The sequence below is a fragment of the Cuculus canorus genome, chromosome 4 (genome assembly GCF_017976375.1).
Source record: "Cuculus canorus isolate bCucCan1 chromosome 4, bCucCan1.pri, whole genome shotgun sequence".
NCBI classification, from domain to species: domain Eukaryota; kingdom Metazoa; phylum Chordata; class Aves; order Cuculiformes; family Cuculidae; genus Cuculus; species Cuculus canorus.
Window position 1 is genome coordinate 43,468,615 of NC_071404.1, and position 21,704 is coordinate 43,490,318.

Below are 21,704 nucleotides of genomic sequence, written 5' to 3' on the forward strand. Positions count from 1 at the left end.
TATGGGTACAAACTGCTAATAAAATACAGGGAACATTGTGGATTTCTGAATTGAATGGTTCTTCCAAACGGATTTCTTAACACAGCACATTAAACACATCTTTAGAAGAGCAGCTGAAATGGTAGTTCTGTACTCCTAGCTGTTTTCATGGTCTTCGGTGTGAGCTGAAATATATGAATACCAAAGGTGTTCGAAACATTTGTTATCCTTGTGTTCCATAGACATATCTTCCTGTACATTGTAGCTGATTCTGTCTAGTTTCATTGGAAATTCCAGAATGCAACAGTGTTATTTTTTTTTAGAAATTTCTGAAAGTAAACTCAGAATATAAAGGTAGTAAATAACAACAGGTTTGATTATTGTTGATATTTTACCATGTATTTATATCCCTGTTCAATTTTTAAATTTCGTATAGTAAACACTAATTAGCAGACTATGTAGAAACATGGAACTATTTTAAGCAAGATAGAGAGCTAGCAACTTCATTTATAGTCATATTTTCCTTTCACCAAGACGTCTTATAGATATATCTTGACTTTTTAGCAATATTATTCATTCAAACATTATTATTGTTCTACTGCTATAGTAACCTGCACCCCTTTTTTCAAAAACACCAGAATTTCTATCACACCTACCTTTCTTTACACTTTTGCCCATCTCTCCTGTATTTTAACATTAGTGAAAAGCTAATTTGATCTATTGTGTTATAAGCTTACTTCAGAATTTTTGTAAGCGTCTTTTTTTTTCACTATCATAGCACCTTTCTTCCTCAACCCTTTCTTTTCAGTTCAAATTCACTATTTTCTCTGTTCTTTTCTATACAGGTATATAGAGAGATATACATTATGTCTGCACTCTTTTTTTGCTGATACTAGCAAATTCACCTTGTGCTAGTAATTTCTGATTTTATTTTTGTGTACAGTTATTTTTTTTTACATAGGGTTATGTATTTTTCTCTGCAGTATACATTCCCTCAGCTGCATGAAAAACATAATTTCTGCATGATATTATTAGTAGTTACATATTTTTCCAACTTGCCCATGTCGTTTTGTGGTACTTTTGCTATCCTATTAGACTTAATGTTTTCCATAGCTTTGATAAGAATTGTGTAGAAGAGTTTTATGGGATGCAAAGTGAATGCTAAGCTTCTCAGGTTATTCTTTTAGAACAGAAGTCTCAAAAGAGCAATCTAGACTAGGCTAGAGATAGCAGGAAAGGTCAGTCCTTCTTAAAAGCATAGAAATAGGCTTTGTTAATAATAGCATTTTGTGGCTCACAGCCCTGACTTTCAAATCATCCTTCTAGTACATTAAATAGGAGGGCTTTGATATCCAAGAGCGTGTTTCACTGAACAGAAAGATACAATTGCTTAAACATGAAAAAAAACCCACCTTTTTGTTCCTCCCTTACAAGTATCCCAGGAGGAAGAATTAAGATAGGTAGGACATAATTACCTACTGTGAATTTGGCTCAGTTGGCATTTATAATATCTTAAAAACTAATAATTCAATTAAAAATATCTTCCAGAGGCGTACCAAGGTATTTATTCGGTACTGACTCAAAAAGAACATTGCCACCCACCTGTAAAATCATCAGTACCTCCGCTTGCAAAAGTGACATGAAGCAAATTACTTATCCAGATCAAGCCTGCATAATTTGTGAGTTCTGACAGTATTACAACAGAAGATGACATCTGACAGGATGTTCAAATGATGACATTTAAGATTTCTCTGAATTAAACTGCTCAATGATCTATTTACCCATACTCCCAGAACCATGTATCAATTCATATCTAAATTTTATTAATGATCTTCTTTAGTACAGACTAATTTCTCTTTCATTGCCCCAAGTTCTGTGCCATATGTAAATGTTATCACCTTTCTGTGCATTCTTCCTTTCCTTATCATTTTTATAGCATTTTTATATAGCTATCTTGATAATTTAGAGCTCCTTTTTCAAAAGCTTCCATTCAGAACTTTTCCTGTTTGGATACAAGTAACCTTTGTACCTATGGTAAAAGTGTTTTCATTTTTCTATTAAAATGGGGAAATAAAATAAACAACAAGTTTTCCTAAATATAGTACAAATTATGGCAGTGCCTTTATCTGCCAATACTTTTAATGGTTCTAACTAGTTTTGCTTGATTTTTACATAGATTTCAACTTCTACTTCATATCTATATAGATAAAATACTAAATTTTAATTGTAGCATATTTTACGGGATTTTAACAATTTTTATTTGTTCTCATATACCGTGATCAATGATGTGACAAATTTACATGTCATGATCATAAAAACCTTTGAACATTAGAAATTTTGGGAATGATTGCTCAATAAAGCAATGGTGTTCTTTCTACATCCATCATCTGGTCATGCTTCACCTCTTAGCTGAAGTAGAAGTTTTGAGGATGGTCATCTCTACAGTCTCCTTCTGGTTGTTTTCAGTTGGGCCCCTTTTGCCTTTTGTTATTGTGCTGCTCTGTCTTCTCCTTACTCATTCTGGCAGTTCTTTACAGGTAATAAGATTGATATAACTATATATTTTTTCCACAGTCTTTGGAATATCTGTACATTAATGACATATTTTGATAGTTACCTGCCTCAATTTGACTTGTTAAATCTAGAAGTGAAAGCTTCCATTTTCTGTTTTCTGCATTCCAAAACATTCTGCCACGCCCTGGTGGAGAATCAGCTTTTCAGTCTTTCTTGCTCTTCACAGCATTACTTTTTTTGTTTGAAGCTCACTCTGAGCTCCATCTAGTTTGATAAAGAATATAAGAGATATATTCTTCAAAGTGGGTGGGAATTTAAAAAAAAGGAAGATGCAGTTTTTGCATTGGGGAACAGTTGCATCTAATTCTCCTTTTGTGTATGTCTGGCTATTGTAGCACTGAACTCGGAAGAATCAGAACAATCAGAAGAAGTGAAGTTGAAATAAGGTTCCTAAATAAGATATAATTTGGTTTGGTATAAAAATTTATCCTACCCTAGAGCAAGGAAAATTCAGACAAATTTACAAAGGATCACTGAATCTGTATTTTTATTATACCTTTGCGGGAAAAATGAGATGGAAGTAACTGGATTTTTACCCAAAAAAGTTACTTATCAAATGGTTTTGCTTTACTGATGATTAAAAATTTTCTTCTAGAGCTTTCTATGAATGGAATGCTTGAAGAAGGAAAAATGACAGATATTTATTTTAACCTAAAATAAAATTCAGCCTATCTTAGTAAAAGAAAATATTCTTGTCCAGTCTCATCTGAAGTAGCTTGTCTTGTCTGTTTTAAAATCAAATTTGGATGTATATTTATTCTTAAGACTTTTGATAACAGAAATAGTTAAAGAGTCAACTTGTTCTTATGTAACAAGTTTCAGTGGTTACAGTGAAAGTCTGGCCTTTGTAAACAGAGTCATCTTGAAAAATAAACTGTTTCAGTACTTTTGCTTTTTGGGGGCCTCCTAGCACTTAGATATTTGAAATGTGATCTGATACAACTAAACTGCACAGCACACACTTAGTTTCTTTTTGCAGATCTAGCTTGGAGTGTAAAAATAAATACACCTACAATTAAAGGTGATTTTTTAAAAAATAACACTTTGGAGGAATTGTAATAAACTGTGGTAATTAGGTAATTATAATAAATTCATGTCACTGATTATCATGTTAAATTGAAAAATATGAGAAATGAATGTCAAAGAGCTTTATCTGATTAAATCTGATTATATAACAATTTGTTTTGTTAAAAACCAGTAGAAGTTAAATGGTATATGAATCATTCTAAATATCTCTGTGTCTAACACGAACCAATAAAAAAAGACAACTGTATCAGACTATGGTAAAATTTCCATTTAAAATACGCTTTAGCTACTCGGAGATTTTGAATGTCTAAATAAATTTAGCAGTCATTATTGCAGATTCATATCAACACAGCATAAAGTTACAGATTTTTCTTAGATGTCAAGGTTAGTGAAGTTTTATGGCTATCTTCAAGGGCTCTAGTACTTTGGCAAAGCTGTCCCTTAATGTCTTGCTTGTATCTCCCATATACAAGATACAAATTCTCTTTATACAGCTATGTATAAAATAAGGTTATTATTCTTATTGATCATCTAGGAGCAAGGGGTTTAATGACACTTTTCTGTGTGGTGCCTCCAGGTTCTTAGGAAGCTTGTAAGGTTTTTAGGTTTCAGAATAGAAAAAAGGAGGTTTTAATCAACTGCTGTAGTTTGAAAAGCACAAAGATGCTGTCTGTTTTCCATAGGATAGTGGATATTACCATTTATTAGATGTTACAATTCCCTCATGAAGTGAAACTGAAGTACTTACTACATCCGAGAGAATAAAGAAAAAAAATCATGAATCTACTTAAGTAAGTAGGTACAGTGGTATTCTATTAATTTATAGCCACAGTTATTTTGGTTTTTTTTCTTGAATTTGGTGAATACAGACAAAGCCTGTTCAATTGATCTAATGGCTGGGGCTCATGCATTATGAAGTCTTATTTTAGGAAGACATAGTAAAGGGTGATCACTGCTTTGACAATTTGTTTTCACCTTTTTCCCTATTGGCAGTAGAGCGATGTTAGCAAGGATACTTTGCTGTACTGAAGCCTTTGTAGAAACCAATCCCTTTTTTTTCTTCCAAGTCCCCTCAGTGTTAAGAAACAGAGGGACTAATTAAATATAACAGTGTTTTATTTTAGCCAGAAAATTTGTTTCCGTGGTCAACAGAGACGCAAGTGGTAAGTCAAAACAATGAACAAAGACAGATCCACTAAACTCTCCACTGAAAGGAATTTGCTACCTTTAGCTTTCTTGACTGACTATTAAAAGACGCTTAGGAAAAATAATTTCTATTAACTAAAGTTTGCCTGCATTAATAACCAGGAAATCTTAACAGGTGTTACATTCTTCAAAATAGTGTCTTTTAAGATCCTGTCACCTCCTACTGTATGTAATATACTACTACTTACTATATTACACTGTGTTCTTTCTTTCTTTCTGTAAGCTTTGACTTGCTTTACAGTTTTCTGTCAGACTGGTTCTTCAACCTGTGAATTTACACAAGATTCATAATTTGTTCATAATGCAGCTGTAAAATGAGATTGAGAGAAGGTATGCAGAATTTGTGCTTTGGAAATTTAGGTTTTGTTTTCCCTCTCTAGCTAGAAGGAAAAAACTTTAAAAATCTTGGATTGGTGCCAAATGCCATTATTCTCAGATTTCTTAATGGAATTTAATTACTTTCTAACATGAAATAGCAAATTGCAGAGTTGCATCGCTCTGCTAACATGAACAGAAAGACTGATTACTTGGAAAGTAGGAATTGTAACGTTGACATTAGCATCAAAAGCCTGAGCTGAATTTATCTGACAAACCAAGCATACATTAATAATTATTTAAAAAATGTTTCCAATTAACCCTCAAAAGGTTATCTACTCTCTGTGTCCTTGTAATAATATAAGTTACAGATACTGAACAATAATATGTAAAGTATGAATGAAAGTGTGAAATTAGTATTACTGGTACATCCATGAGTCGACTGAATCCAAATACAGAAACCATGAAGGGATGTATAGGGAAAAAAGAATATTGTGTACACTCACTGCATTTTACAAGCAAATGACTGTTGTTTCAAAAATATCTAGGTGGCTGCAAATATTGATACAGCTTTTCCTTAGCAGACCAATGCAAAATTTTAATTCTTAGGTGCAAATTATTTTCCCGATTGTTTCAGAGACATGATTTTTTTTTTTTCATTTTCCCATAAGAAAATCAAGAGGAGGAATGTCCCCACCCAAATTGTGTTATTATCACTGAGCTAGTGTAAGTGTTACATCATTATTAACTGTCGGTAAAAAAAGATACCAACCAGCATAATTTTCCTCTTGTAGATTTGTTAAAGACTGTAATTAGAAATACAGGTTTCATATGAAATGAAAAAGCTATTAATTCAAAATATTTGGCGCTTGCTAATCCCATTTATTAAGGACCCAGTAAGCTCATATTTTTCTGTCTGAGGGTAATGTAACTACAAATTCACACCTCTAGTTCTGATGTCCTAATTCCTGTATTCTTTGCTTTTTCCTTTTTAGTTTTTCCTTTTTTGTTTCTTCTTTCTCTTTCTTTCTCTCTCTCTTTCTCTCTTTCTCTCTTGCTTTCTCTCTTTCTCTCTCTCTGTCTTTTCTTTCTCTCTTTTTTCCTACTTTTTCTTTTCATCTTTTTTTCCTCCTGTTTCCTTTTATCCTTTTTTTTTTCCTGTCTTCCCCAAAGTATGGAGTTTTAGACTTAATATTTTGAAGTTCTTTAGAAATCGAAATTTTAAGGTTACAATATTGTTTCTTCTCACATACGTGAAACAAGTCACAAAATCAGTACTGTGAAAGTGAGCACAGGTAGACTGTGCTGTAAAAAAATCAAATTTTTCTTATGTATCAACATTGAGGTACTAGTGGTTGCTAGTGTTCCAGGAAACAAATATAGAATTCAGCAGCTGCCAGGAAATGAGCTTACAGGAAATATCATATGAAAAGGAGTTATAAAACTGAAGGAAATAATTATTGATTTAAAAACAAAAGTTGCCTTTAGGTTTCTGTTGCATTAGCGCTAAGGCAACTAAACAAAAAATCACTGTCAAATGAATGTTTTCTTTCTGTATTCCTTTATTTATTACTTGTGACATGGATCATGATTCTTAAATGTTAAGTCCTTCAACAGAATGTAGTTGCAGTGGAATCATTGTTTTTATGCTTGACAGAAATAATCAGAGTTTCTCAATTTAATTGTTAGAGTACCGTGCTGATTCTATTTGAACAATATGCTACTTAACAAAAATTGATCTTGTAGAAATGTTTTGGGGGTCATCAAATATTTTTTCAAGAGGTAAAAAAATCCTCTTCTATACGTACTGCGGTTGACATTAGAAGTCTTTGGTTCAATGGTGCTTGTGATTGTCTCTATAGACGCGTTTTTTTTCATTGACTTGTGAGTTATTCTATAAAGCACTAAATATATGTCAACATTCAATGTCAGAGAACTCTGTTTATCCTTCACCATCGCTTTCCAAACACTGCTTACAATGCTAAGTTCTCTTTGTATTGATATGTTTGCTTTAATTAACAAAGCAACTATTAAACTCAGTGTAACAATAAGCTAAGGACATTTGGTTTGTAGTTCTAAAAAAAAACCCAAATCAAACAACAAAAAACTCATCAACAACAATGACAAAAACCATCCATAAAATTCAAACTCTGAGTGCTGAAATGATGATGCCATGTGGGAATCCTATTGAAATACTGTTTTCTCAGTAAAATAACCACGGGGTGGTTATGCATGGTTTCTGTGGAAAAGAAGGGAGAAATCATAACACAGACATATGTTTATTTGGAAAATAACTATGATACTGAAAGATATCACCATACAGTGAATCAGTCAAACATCTAGAACAGGTAAGTGTGTTTCAAAGCAATGTCTAATAACTTAGCATAAAGAAAGTGAAATGAAACTAGTCTCAAAACTATGTTGTAGCAGCTAAATGTTAATACACTCCATCCTATATCCTGTTTTGTTCACTAATACCCTTGGTAGAGATTAGGTAAAAAATTTTAGGCAGCAATAATATTAGCCATTTGCTATATAAGTAAGTACTCTAATGTGGCTCTTTTGAACACCTGTTCTTCCTTCTTCCACTAATAACTTGAAAAGAAACACTTTGAAAACATATGTTTAGCTAGTAAAGGAAAAAAAAAGTTGCTTCTTCAAGCACATTAGAAAGAGATAAAGAAGAAAAATGTCCAACTAGTAAGATGATTGAAGTTACTCTTTTTTGTTTGTTTGTTTGTTTAAAGGAAATCCAATTGTAATAATCAAAGTTTAAAAATTAAGTATTAAAAGGGGTTCTTTTTTGAATTTTCCAGTGGTAACTCATACAATGGCATATTGAAGACTTCACAGAAATCATAGCCTCATAGAATAGCTTGGGTTGGATGGGATTTTGAAGATCATCCATTTTTGTGCCCCCGGCCAAGGGCAGGGACACCTTTCACTGGATCAGGTTGCTCAAAGACTCATTCAACCTGGTCTTTAACATCTGCAAGGATAGGGTATCCATGGCTTCTCTGGGTAACTTGTTCCAGTGCCTCACTACCCTCAGAGGAAAAAATTTCTTCCTAATATCTAATCTAAATCTGCCATCTTTCAGCTTAAAAATACTGCCTGTTTACCTGAGGTGCTAGTACAATGTATTGATGGTCTTAACAATTTGGTTAATTTTTACGTGGGTAATTTTCTTCTCTTAGTGAGCAGCTAGGAGAATTATTTGAAGTAGAGTTGTGCTATGTGAAATGCAGTTGCCCAGGCACCTGTGGGCAAAGAAATACAGTGAGATATAGGCTTTTTGAATAATATTTTCACTATGTTTAAGGAACAAAAACTGGAAAATTAAATGGGAGTTCATCTAGATTTCAGTTTTGACGTTTATCTTTCAGTCACAGGAAGACTGAAGATGCTATAGTCAAAGGCAGCTTGAGTGAAATTTGAGCCTAAAGTCACTGAGATTGTGTTCTCTGGGAAAGAAGAAAAACTGAAAGTAGGGCCTGAAAAAAATAAATCCCAGAAAATGTGAAAGTGGTACATAAGACCATGGAATAATGTAAGAATAGCCACAAGGAACCAGAGGTTAATATAGCCCAGTATTTTGTCATTGATAATGTTTAAAGGATAGAATATAAGAATAAGGGGGCACATAGCAGCATTTTTTATTGTGGTTCTTTTGCTGTTTAGCCTACAGATTCCTTGAGTGATGTATTATAGCTGAGTTGTTGATTATGGCAAGGGACCTGGTGACAAAAGAAGTAGAATAGGCTGATGTACTGGAAGGCTTCTTTGCTATGGTCTTTACTTGTAACACTTGCCTTCAGGAATTCCATATCCCTAAAACAAATGCAAGAACAAGAACTGAACTGTGACTCAGAACGAGGGTCAAATTTTGGACTCTGCTCCAGCAGAAATATATGCCCATTAAGGATGTATAAAAGGATGAAGTTAAAAATTGCAACTTAAATTGAAATAAAGTTAGGATTTTCTTTTTTTTATTGCTATATATCTGCTCATTTCAAAGGACGAATGATAGAATCATAGAGTGACTAGGTTGGAAAAGACCTTTGAGACCATCAAGCCCAACCATACCTGTCCGCTACTAAATCATATCCCTAAGCACTTCATCTACCCATCTTTTAAATACCTTCAAGCATGGGGACTTGACCACCTCCTTGGACAGCCTGTTCCAGCGCTTTGTAACCCTTTTGATGAAGACATTTTTCCTAATGTCCAATCTGAACCTCCCCTGATGCAGCTTGAGGATCTTATCTCTCATCCTATCACCTGTCACTTGAGTGAAGAGACCAACACCCATCTCTTTACAACCTCCTTTCAGGTCATTGTACACAGTGATAAGGTCTCCCCTCAGCTTCCTCTTCTCCAGGCTAAATTTCTACAGGATATCTTTTGCCTTGTTAAATTGTGCAGAGATTTAGTTTTTCTATCTGATCAGATCCAATCTTAAATAGTTTTTCTTCTGCAAGTAAGTATAATAGCTAAATAAATAAACATATTACTTTTGCAGACTTTAACTAGTTGTTAAAATAAAGATTGTATTTTCTTTCACACACATGTGGCAAAAGCAAACAACTCTGCCATTCACAAATATAATACATGTGTTTCAAATTACTGTCAGCTATTCTGGTTTAAATTTTGTGATGTTTGATATTTGAATCACAGCTTTGTTGCCAAGATGATGAACATAATTGCCGTAGAGCTGTACGCATAATTACAGTAACCTTGTTTTTAATCTTTCTCTGTAGGATTTTGGAGATGACGGGTCCTTGTACATTACTAAGGTTACCACAACTCATATGGGAAATTACACTTGCTATGCTGATGGCTATGATAAGCTCTATCAAACTCATATTCTCCAAGTGAACGGTAAGGAAAATTGTTCCAATTACCAAGTCATAAGAGACCTGGATTCAGATTTTCTTAAACAGAGCTATTGTTGCTGGTTTACTTTTTTATATATTGTCTTACAGCTTAACTGAAAAAGGGGATACAATTATTTTTCCTTATTGTTCTCCTTGCAAAACAATAAAATGTAATCATTTTCTGTTATTACTTCCATATGAATAAGTTATGAAAAGGAGTAAAGATAGTCCAGAGGACTTGCTCTGTCTGCAGTGTGAACTGTTAATCTGTGAGGTTTTTTTAGTACGTTTACAGAATAATAAGTGTGTTTGTATATACATAGAGATTTGTACACATAAACTCGGTTTGGGGATTTTTGTATTATTTAGTAGTTTTGTAATTCTGGAATACACACTGCAAAAATTAAGGTCATAGACCTTTTTTGTTAAGAATGTTGTATTTAATATAAGATTTTAAAAATGCACTACCCTAGAAGTTTTGTAATTGAAGGCTTCTACATTCACATTTATTATTTTGAAATCTAACCATGATTTTAGTAGATTAACTTGAGGAATGTGGATTTGAAATCTTGATCTTTACATTTTTCTACACCTGTTTAAGTTTTAAGGAACACTTTCCTGAACTCTGTTTTCGAACAAACCTTAACTGCTGTTGTTACTAGTGCACAGAAGACAGTCCTTTCCCTTCTTTTGAACGCTATTCCCTGCTATTTTACATATATGGTTTTTTATTCTAAATTATTTTATGCAATTTTTCTCCTCCACTGATTAAGAGTCCAAGAGTGCCAATGTACACTATCTTCAATGAGGTTTAATGTATTTTTTTTGAGTGACTTTATGCTTTCCCGTTATTTCAATGTTCATTTTTATCTTTGACTCTTAAATTTACCCTTCTGCAGTAAAGTACTAGTATTTGTCATTCCATACTGATACTTAATCTTGTCTAGAATCATGTTTGAACTCAATTTTCTCCTGCACATTCACTTTGTGTTAACAGGCTCTAACTTTCTCCTGAAGCATGCTCTAAGCCTAGTTTCTTGGCCACTACTGTTGCTATGATTGTTTGTTTTCATTCTTGTTAGTCAGTTGCATAAACCCCTGTTACAATTGACCTTGCTTGGCATCTCTTATCCACAAATGTTGGAATATTCTGATATTCATATCTTCCATTAATGTTCACACCAAATCAGCTTCCAAGATTATTTGGTCTTTTAAAATGATTAATTCTTGGGTTTGTAGCCTTTTTTTTTTTTTTTTTTTTTTTTACTTTCTGCTATTATCCTTTACACTGTAAATTACTTTGATGTTTAATGCTTGTTTGCAGTTTTTTTAACATGTCATCTCTGTTATTGTGTTTCTCCAGGAAAACAGCTTAGAATATCTACCTATCCATCTCTTTTTTTTTCCCAACTTCTACCCTTCCTGATCCCCAACACTTTGTAAATGGAATGTCCTCCTGAGCTTATATGTGGCACCAACATAATTTCCTCCTTCAATTTTTCTTCAAGGGTTGTTTTCTGTCATTTAAAAAGTCAGATAGCAAATACTGACCAAACTAGTGAGGAGACTGAAGTGCAGTTTACTCATATTTTAGTTTGTGTAGACGTAGCAGAATCATTGGTGAGTTGAGCACATTAAAAGGTCCTTGATCAACCCTCTCCTCCTCTGTCTTATATGTTCTGATTTACCCTAATCTATTAATAAAATTATATTCCTGTCAACACATTCCCTACCTATGCCAATGTGTTAATAATCCTGAAGAGGTGCTTTGCAGCAGTTAAATTAGTAGACTCCTTCATGTTTTGCTCAGTTCACCATACAACAAGGCAAAACTCCACTTAAGTTGAAGAAGGTTTTCTGCAAGGCTGGTCCATATGAGAATCACTACTATTGCTTCTCTATATCATTCATATAGATTTAAAGTTGTCCAAACAAGTTCAAACTAGTTCATGTTTGCTCTGCTCAGATAGCTGCTCTTCCATAAGTCAGCATTGGAGTGATACCTTCCAAAATGATTTTGAACATTGATTTTGGGGGGATAAAGGAAAAGGAGAAAGGAATACCTCTGAGCAATAGGGTCTTTTGCTCTGCATATTGCGGGTAAATGGAGTTAAAACCATTGAGATAAAAGGTCAAACGAACAGCTCTTCTTCTTTATATTTGTCTTTCTAAAAAGTAATCTTCCTAAGCACAGGCTTGATGGTCAGTGCTTGTAGCTGTGATAATGGCTAATTAATATAGTGATGCTTGTATCAACAGGAGAATCGGACAAAACGTTAATGAGATAGTGAGATTTCATTGATCACGAAGATGTACTGTGAAGGTTCAATGGAAACAGTGTAATTAGATTTTAAGTTCTTCCTTGATTTCCATTTGTATAAACCTATATGTTTTTAGAATAAATGTTTTCACATCAACTAGATTGCAAATATTATATATATACATTTTTAATTTAAATTTCTTTTAAGAGTAAAATCTTTGGGATTTTTTTTTTTTTTGAGTTTTTGATTGACTGCAGTGGCAAAGAGTAATGAGGTTCCTTTGGAGTCTTAACAATGCAGACACTGAGTACTGTAAAAGACATGTTTTTATGGTTAAAAAAATCAGTCTAGTCTTGTACAAATAATATGGTAAAGTAAATGTTGTAACCAATATTATAATATGTTGGTGTTTAATCTTTTTTCATAGAAACTATGTAGAAAAACCCAAAGCTGTAATGAGACAGGAATAACTCTTTCATGAAATATTACTAATAATAAGCATTTACATAATACTTAGAAGTTTCAAAGGGTGTAATTTCGTGGCTACATTATTCCGAGACTATACGACTATATGAATTTAGGTCTGTCAGTTTGATTTTTATTTTTTTCCTCCGTATATCTGTGATAATGGAAATTGTTCCATCAGGTATTTTTCCTTTGCTGTAGATGACAGCACATGTCATAAACACCATGAAATAGAAAGTCTGTTCTCAGATAATGATACGTGTATGTGATGGTCTTAGTATCACTGCAGAAAACAGCAGCTATGTAATTAAATCTCTGATAAAATATTTATAATATCAACTCCATAATTTGTTTATTAAAACCTGTCTTTACCTAACTTGTATTTTGGAATGAGTTCTATAATTTTCCCTATGTTTCTTTTTTATTAGACTGTTGGTTTTTTTCCCATGGTAGCCATTCAAATGTTTATAGAGGAATGCTGTGAGAGTTCTTCTAAACAAAACAGTAAAAAGATGATCAAAGAAAAAAAGTCTTTAACAATCTCAGACATTCTTCTAATACAGGTTATTGTATTTGGTAGGGGGCCAATTGTCTCTAACATCCCCTTTGATGATATTAATATATTCAATTAACAACTTCATATGTTAATATTCAGATTTCTCAGACAACAGAAATATACACATCTGTTAAGTGAAAAAACCAGAATTTGAATAATAAACCAAGACTTTTTTCCTGATTTTTCAAAGTGTAAAATTGAGGAGTTTCACTTTTGGGAAGTTGTTTCTAGTCAAACAACCAAAATTTCATTAATCATATTATAAACAAAAAGGAAGACTGCCTTCAATTTCAAACCAGCTCTAAAACTGATATGAGTTTATGGTGTATGTTACAAATTAACGCTATGCAGCACAGTATCATATTTTTCTTTCTATTTATGTATTATCAATAGTACCCTACCCTCTGAGCTTTCACATTGGTTTACAAGGCAAATTTTTACGAAGAGCTGACAAGAATTTTCCCCACCTTAGTTTCAAGACAAAAGGCCTGCTAAAAACCCAAAATTTTTGTTATCTTAAGGTAAAGAAAAGAGAGGCCAGACCATCAGCTAGACCTAAACTGATGATTTATATTGTCTGAAGAATTGTTTAACACCTTTGTTTTTCCAAACAAAATCTCTCAGTTTAATCAAAAAGAATTATCATATACGGCAATAGAAGAACCTAGTTGACTATATATATATATATTACATATATCTTTCTTAAACACATATATTCTCCCTGGATTACAGACAGCTTAGACCTTATACATATTCACCATATTTGGAACTAACAGCCCTATATTCCTTCTTGAACTGAATGATAAGGGATGTAGGATTCATTCAATTCTGTATTTTATATGATACTGCTAAGTACAAAATGTCTTCTCTCTCCTCCCTTTTTGACCAGTGTAACGACCTTATAAAGCATGTTTCTTTAGGTTAATATATTAGAACATACCTCTGTGAAAATCATTATTTGCGTACCTATAATAATTTTCTGGTAATACTTATGGTCAGTTACACAAAAAAGTAATTGAAATGACCCCAAAAAAGTTTCCATCAAATGTGTCATGTGAAATTAACTTTTTATACTAAGCTCACACTGCACTAATGTATTAATTGCCTGCATGTCTCAGTTGCCCAGGTCTTGGTCACATATTACAACTAGACTACAGGTAGTATGAAATAAGAGATTATAATGCAAAGCAATGTTTGAAAAACTTTTCTAGTTGTGTAGATAACCTATCAGACACAGATTTGTTGAGGAAAGTGGGAAATGGCAGCAAACAAAGGAATGATAGTGCAAGAAATAGACTCTATGGTTTCATGCAAGTAGTCCATGTCTCTAAAATACTGCTAAAAGAAGAATCTGCTAAAGAAATGTGGGATAGTAGAAGAAAACTCAGACCTGCTTTCACTGAAGCATTTTCCTCAACTTCACATCTCCTAACCCTTAAATAGTTTATTTAGCAACAATAGCATCTTTGCTATCATCCGGTTGTTTCTTTCTTTTATTTCATTTCATTTATATGAAAATTCTCCAAAATTGTACTGCTTAAAAATTTCACTTCACATGGACTCAGTAAAATTGTCAAGGTGTGGTAGTTAAATACCCGTAATTTTTTATATGCCATCAGAATATTTCACTGGCACAAAAAGGACAAGAAATACCATAGCTAGTCAGAATGCAATGAGTTGCAATGTCTGGCTGTTGGTCGCGAAAGCTGTTTTTGTTGCTGAGATGCTTGAGAATATTAAATGATGGCAAACCTATCTCTAAGAAGATAGAGCTCCTTGCTCTTCTCGAGGCATGGTGGAGAAATAAACTCTTCTGCATTGATGCAGTGGGACATCTGCAACATGGAGTAGGCCATCTAAAGGACCTTCTATCAAGAAGGGCTGAACAGGGCAGACTTCTTCCTAGGCAGAACCCTAGGAAGTGAGGCAAAGAAAGACTGGGAGCGGAGGGACTGAAAGAGGCACAGCCCATCTGAGCGTGCAGTCAAGAGGGGCTCAGTTTAAAGAACACAGTGGGAAAAGCAAGGTCTCAATATGGAACATACAGGTCCATGGGAGGGGAGGCAGAACAGGGAAGAAGTGGGGGAGAAACAGGAATGGGGATGTTAGAGTTGAGATGAAAAGCAGGGATCTGCATCCATAAAAAACAAAGTCTCTTCCAGAAACTCAGTAGAAACATTAAATCCCTGACTTTTGTATGCTTTTGCACTCAGCTGGTAATCTAAGCAACCAGCAACCATAATTTTCACATTTTTAATCTTCCGTGTTCTTTTATAGAACATTTGCAGTTTGTATGTTTGGATTATGTGTAATTTTCCATGTATATTATTTGAAAAGCCCCTCATCTCTAAGAGGGTTTAAAATATCCCTGAAACCTACTGATTTTTTGCATCCTATCTGAGAAACAGTAGATTTGTTTATTTCTTGCAGTATAGAAATCTATGTTCTAATACAAGAGCATGCTGGGACATTTCTTGTAAACAGTTGGATAGCATTTGAAAATATTTAATCTCATGCCAAAATAGACGCAGTTAATTTTTGATCTTGTTATCTTCTTTCATTACCAACTGATACTTCATCCTGTACCCAGCTGTGTTTTGTGACAACAGCTAAGTGTTCCACTTTTTAAAAGCTGTATTAAACAAAACTGTGTACAGGAAATATACATCTTTAACCTTCATTACAGATAATGTGCAGATTTTGTGTGCACTGCACACAAGATGTTCTCATCTTCAAAGAATGAATGGTGTCTGAAAAAAACAGTCTGAAAGAAAACACGGTATCAAAGATAGAAAACATGCTATCAGAGGGGCATTCTGTCTTTCAAAAATACAATTATGTCGATGAAATTTTAGCTTAAATAAAAAATACTTCACTTTTTTTTTTTTTTAATAGAATCTACTTCTCATATCAGACTCTTGCTGTCTGTGCTTGGAGGATGCTGTGCTTGAAAAAGCAGATGAACTAACTTCTGCCACTGTGCCTTGGCAGTTTATTCCATCAGTGTCACAGCTCTTCCTCCAGCACTAACAGCTCCAATTTACCCTTACATTGGAATAATCTCCCCAGGGAGAGTGGTAGATTCCACTACACTGGACACTTTTAAGGCTCAGCTTGACAAGGTCCTGGGCTATCTCACTTAAGCTATATGTTATATATATGATATATATATGCTATATATATTAAGCTAAAAGGTTGGACCAAGATGATTCCTGAGGTCCCTTTCAACATGGCATTCTGTAATTCTGTAAAGTGGATTGCTGATAGGTGTTTTGAAGAGAGGGGAAAGGTGGAGAAGTATTTAGGAAGTATTAAAGAAAATGTTTGCAAAACAGGACAATTACAATCTCTGTACATCACATCATAAATTACTGGTTGTACATTATTCATATTTTATAAATAAATTTAAGGAAAAATAAAAATCTTACTCAACGTCAAACTATTTAATTAGATTTTAGGATTTTTTGTCATTGATACCACAAGCAGTGAAAATATTTCTTTCTCACAGAACATTCTTTCTGCTTCATAAATTTACTGTTACAGAGTTCAGCATTGAATGTCACTGAATATGTGATTAATATCACATCTGTATGGTGTTATATATATCTACAGTAGTCTTTAGAATTGCTTATAATTTTTTTTCTTAAAATGAAGATACTACTCTTCTCCACCAAATTGTAATTGTTTCCTGCAGTTCCACCAGTCATTCGGGTCTATCCAGAAAGCCAGGCAAGGGAGCCAGGTGTGACAGCTAGTCTTCGATGTCATGCTGAAGGTATTCCCAACCCACAACTTGGTTGGCTGAAGAACGGAATTGATATCACTCCAAAGCTATCCAAACAGCTAACTCTTCAAGGTAAAGAGGCATATTTATTGTTTTCTACAGGTTGTAAGTGCTTTATCCTTTCTATACTAGTTGTCCTTCTTACATAGTTTTAATCTAGGGTTGAAGTCTAAGCTAAAACATTTCAGAAGATGTCTTCTAGTTACTCTTCAACATGCATAAAGTGCAGGAGGAGAAATACCCATAATGGACATGCTGTTTTCTGAGGGGTCTCAGCAGACCTCCAGGGGTGTGTAAAGACACTCCAGGAAAGAAAGAAAAAAAATCCAAACAGAAACTACTAAAGCGAGGTCTTGCTTTCAATTAACAATACAGGCTGTGCCTATAAAACTTCCATGGATATTCAGGGCTCAGCAAATTCAATGAACATGCCCAGCACAAAACCTTCTAGTTTATGCAGTTCTTCTAGTGATTTTTGATCAGCTATAGGAAATAAAAAAAATATCTCATGTTGCCAGTGTCCCTTTCAAAACCTTCTCTTATTCATCTGTAAAACCAGCATGTGTTTTAGGATAGGACAGCAGTCAGTCTGCAGTATAAGTAACAACGGGACAGGCAGATGGTGAATGCTTCTCTGAAGAGAATCTTACCTTCCCTATAGGTGTTATAGTCCTCTCTTCTTTCATGGCTTTCTCTCCTGGATGCATGTAAACAATTGCCTTGCAGAAAAATTTTCAACTATGAGTAGAAAGTCATGGACTCCTCCATAGCAGCATTCTGATAATTTCTTGTGTAGGGGTTTGAGTGGATTTTTTTTCCCCTTTGCCTCTTTATAATATATTTATGATAAATAGATAAAAATGGTCCTTCTCTAAGAAAAATACGTTTAATGCAACTTTCTTGAATGTACATATTTGAAATTAATTTTTTAAAATCTCATTTCATTTTCCCTATTTTTTTTTCCAGTTTAAATTATCTATGCGTTAGCTGCAAGCAAAAGATTGCCTAGAAGGAGCATTACAACATAACTCAGTGCACTTCTAACCCATACTTTAGAACATCTACAAAACTGAGTTTATATGATAATCCTACACTTGAACAAGTATGCTATACCTAAAATGCAATGAATCATTCAACGCATCATTATTCAAATGACTTTTGGCCTTTGAAACCTGAACTGTTTGTTGCAATTCCTACACAATCTGACATGAAACTTCTGAAGTGGTTCCCACAGACTTATAGGTGTAAAATGTAGTGTTTACCTGATTTTAAAGACAACTATAGTCCTTTAAACTTATAGAAAACTTCAGACTCTCATTTGGCTCTGAAGTGCAAAATCAGCTGAGGTATTCTGGATATTGGTGAGATGAATAATAGTGCATATAGTTTGCTAGTCAGTTGAATAACTTTGGATTAGTTTGGCATGTCTCCAAGTTATGAACTCAGGAATGAAAATGGTTTAATTAGTATAAGCAGAGAAAGCCTTCTGAATGTATAATCTGAAAGCACTGTAGCATGTCTGCATGTTGATATTTTCCTCTCCTTTCAGCAAATGGTAGTGAGGTTCATATTAGCAATGTGCGCTATGAAGATACAGGAGCATATACTTGTATTGCAAAGAATGAAGCAGGGGTAGATGAAGACATTTCTTCTCTTTTTGTAGAAGATTCTGCTCGAAAGACCCGTAAGTATTGTGAAAAGTATAAAAATACACTTAACTCTCACTTAAATATTAAAGCAGTATTAAAAACCATGAAATAGTAAATACATTAAAATAAGAATGTGTAGATAACTGATTAAAAAAATAAAGTTGAAATAATGATATCGAAAAGTCACCGAAAGCAGTGTGTAATCTGAGTAGAATGAATTCTCAAGTTCATTCTGTGAATTGACATATTTTTTCACACTACTGTTGAAATTTGGATAGTTTTCTCATGATAATTTTGTTGCATATGAAGGGAATACAAAGGGGGAAAGGAATTGGATGCCAAAATAAGGTAAATGCTGGTGTGGTTTCTGGGAGTTGATGGGGATGTGGGAGGAAGATTTTTTCTAGTTTTTCTTCCTGTATGTTCTTGAGATATAGCAAAAGTCAACCTTGACCTCTGTGACGTGAGAGACATTACAGGACTTGATCTCGCCTGCTGAAATGCCTAGCAGGTCCAGATTAGTTCCAGCCTGTATTGTGCCTGGATAACTGGTTCTCCAGAAATGTGGAGCAACAGCGACCACATGTCTTTTGCTAAATTGGGAGTTCAATGTGCCAAAGAAATCTCTACCACTACCAAAAAGTAGGTTTCTTTATCCTTTGTTGAATGATAGTGAGGCTTAAAAATACTACTTATCTGTTATTTGTCTGCCTTGATACGTCTTTCCACTACCCCTTCTTTCCTCTGATCATAAAAAAAAAACATTTCTGAGTTTACACTTCACCTATCTCATAGAATCATAGCATGGTTTGTGTTGGAAGGGATCTTAAAGATCATCTAGTTCCCACCCTCCTGCCATGGGCAGGGACACCTCCCACTAGATCAGGCTGGTTTTACTTTTTTTGTTGGTTTTTTTTTTTTCTTTTAAAGCTCTTACTACATATTCATTAGGATTTATCTAGTAAAATGATAGTTATTTTACTAGTGAGGCTGATTCCATTAACTTAAGGCGATCCTATTTCTCTAGAAGCTTATTCAACAGTAATGAGTACTCGACAGAAGGTACTAGCGGCAGAATTAATAGCAATGCAAGTCTGCCTGACAATCCTGTCTTAAGATGCTGAGTTCAGTTACATATATGGTTATTAAGCTTTAAATGTTTCAGAGGAAATCTACTGTGCAGGAAAATTTTATAATCCAGATGTTAATATCTTTAAGTAGCTGCTTTTAGTAACACTAATTATGACTGTCATTTCAAAAGTCTTGCTGTTTGGGGTTTTTTTTAAATGTCTTGAAAATGACTGCTCAGAAATTTCTGAAAAGCCAGCTGAGGTTAAATAATTTGTTTGATCATGCTGAATTTCTAGTAATCTGGTGACATTAAGTAGCTCAGTCACCTCCATTTGCCTTTTGCAGTTGTGAAAAATGTGAATGCTGCCACATTACATAACCCTGACAAACTGGCATTTACTCATGCTTGGTTAAGACTTGCTTGGCCTTACAACAAAATATTTATATCTGTTGCCCATATTTCAAGTGATTTAGTTACATATTCGTTGTGTCCACTGAAGACCTGATCTGTGGTAATTATGCAGGAATAGGCACATCTATGCAAAATACTGTTTTCAGGCATTGTAATGTGATGCAATAATTTTAGATCAGCTAACTTTACAGGATTTGTAAAATCACATGCTATGCAATGGGCACCAAATGCCTTAAAGTCTACTAGCAGTAAGTCGTTATGATTTCTATTGGTGTCATTAAAGATGTACATGAAGGAAGACAGACATAGTTCATCCAAAAGATTCAATCTCCTTCCTTCCTGTAAAAGTAATTTACTCTGCTAGTTCTATGTTATGTGTTATGTTATGTGTTACCATTGTGTTCCTTGGTGTCTGAACACAGTTTCCTAAAAATTGGTGGATATGTAAATAAATGTATAGTTCATAGGTGCATAACTACATCATTCAAATGTAGGTACAATAGATATTTACATGAGATGCTTTCTCCAGTACTCTGATTTGCATCCCTTGGCTCAAACCACCATTTCTGTACATGCAGAAAGACATAAGGGACATAATATTAAAGAAAGCAATTGCTTTCAATGTCATTGTAACAACTACATGAATAAACTGCCTTCACAGGTAAAAACTTGATAGATACTGTTTAGATAAATGCTTCTGTTTATAAAAAGTCCCTTTTCAGCATTATTAAACTGAAATGAAGAGTAGAAGAGTGTTATTATTAACTCTTCTCTGCTTGTTTTTCTGTTTCTCCCAAAACAATGATTCAGGCAGCAAATTTGGAACTGTTAGGGAAGAAAATTACATAGGTAGTTACACGGGTAAAAATCACCTGGATGGTACCGTGGGCTTTTGTTTCTCCACCCATAAATTTTAAACACAATGTTACTCCTGCTTTAAATTAAAGCCTGCCAATTAGGTCATAAGTTACAGTCTGAATATCTCTAGTGATGTAGATGTGATTTCATGTGATCTGATACAGACTGTACCTGTCATAGATGACATTTTCTAAATAATTTTTGTTCTATCCTACTTTAAAAGAATAAAGCAGAGGGTTGTTTGTTTTTTTTTTTAAATCTTTTATGTTTTCCTTTTTGGAGTACTCCCTTCTGGAAATCTTAGGATGTTGATTTGTACAAAAGTAGAACAAATTCTCACTATCATGTCAATTAATCTGGATTTGTCTACTTCATAAATGTCACAAAAGGTAAAAATCAAGTAAAATGTAATAAAAGCATTTCAGAACATTGAGTTGATTGGTCACTGAGAGTGCAGTGAGAACTTTTACTGTGAAACTCTAAAATATAAACTAAAATAACACTGCATTGAGAATGACAGTAATGTTATAAGCCACATAACAAATACAGAACATGGTTCCATTTTTACTGGTGTATGGTTTTTATTTCCTAAAAATTTTAATAGCCAAAGGAAACGTTCACTTTTCTATTTATCTGACCCATTGTTTGTATGCATATCAAAGGTTTTGGGT

At 33.8% G+C, this 21,704-nt stretch overlaps 1 protein-coding gene across 1 annotated transcript in view; it reads left to right on the plus strand.

Moving 5' to 3' along the window:
* FSTL5 (follistatin like 5) overlaps positions 1-21,704 on the plus strand; it is a 254,255-nt gene that overhangs the window by 173,914 nt on the left and 58,637 nt on the right. Inside the window, 3 exon segments of the mRNA XM_054066262.1 lie at positions 9,861-9,981; positions 16,954-17,115; positions 18,593-18,727. Of these exon segments, the coding sequence (XP_053922237.1) occupies positions 9,861-9,981; positions 16,954-17,115; positions 18,593-18,727 (418 nt within the window).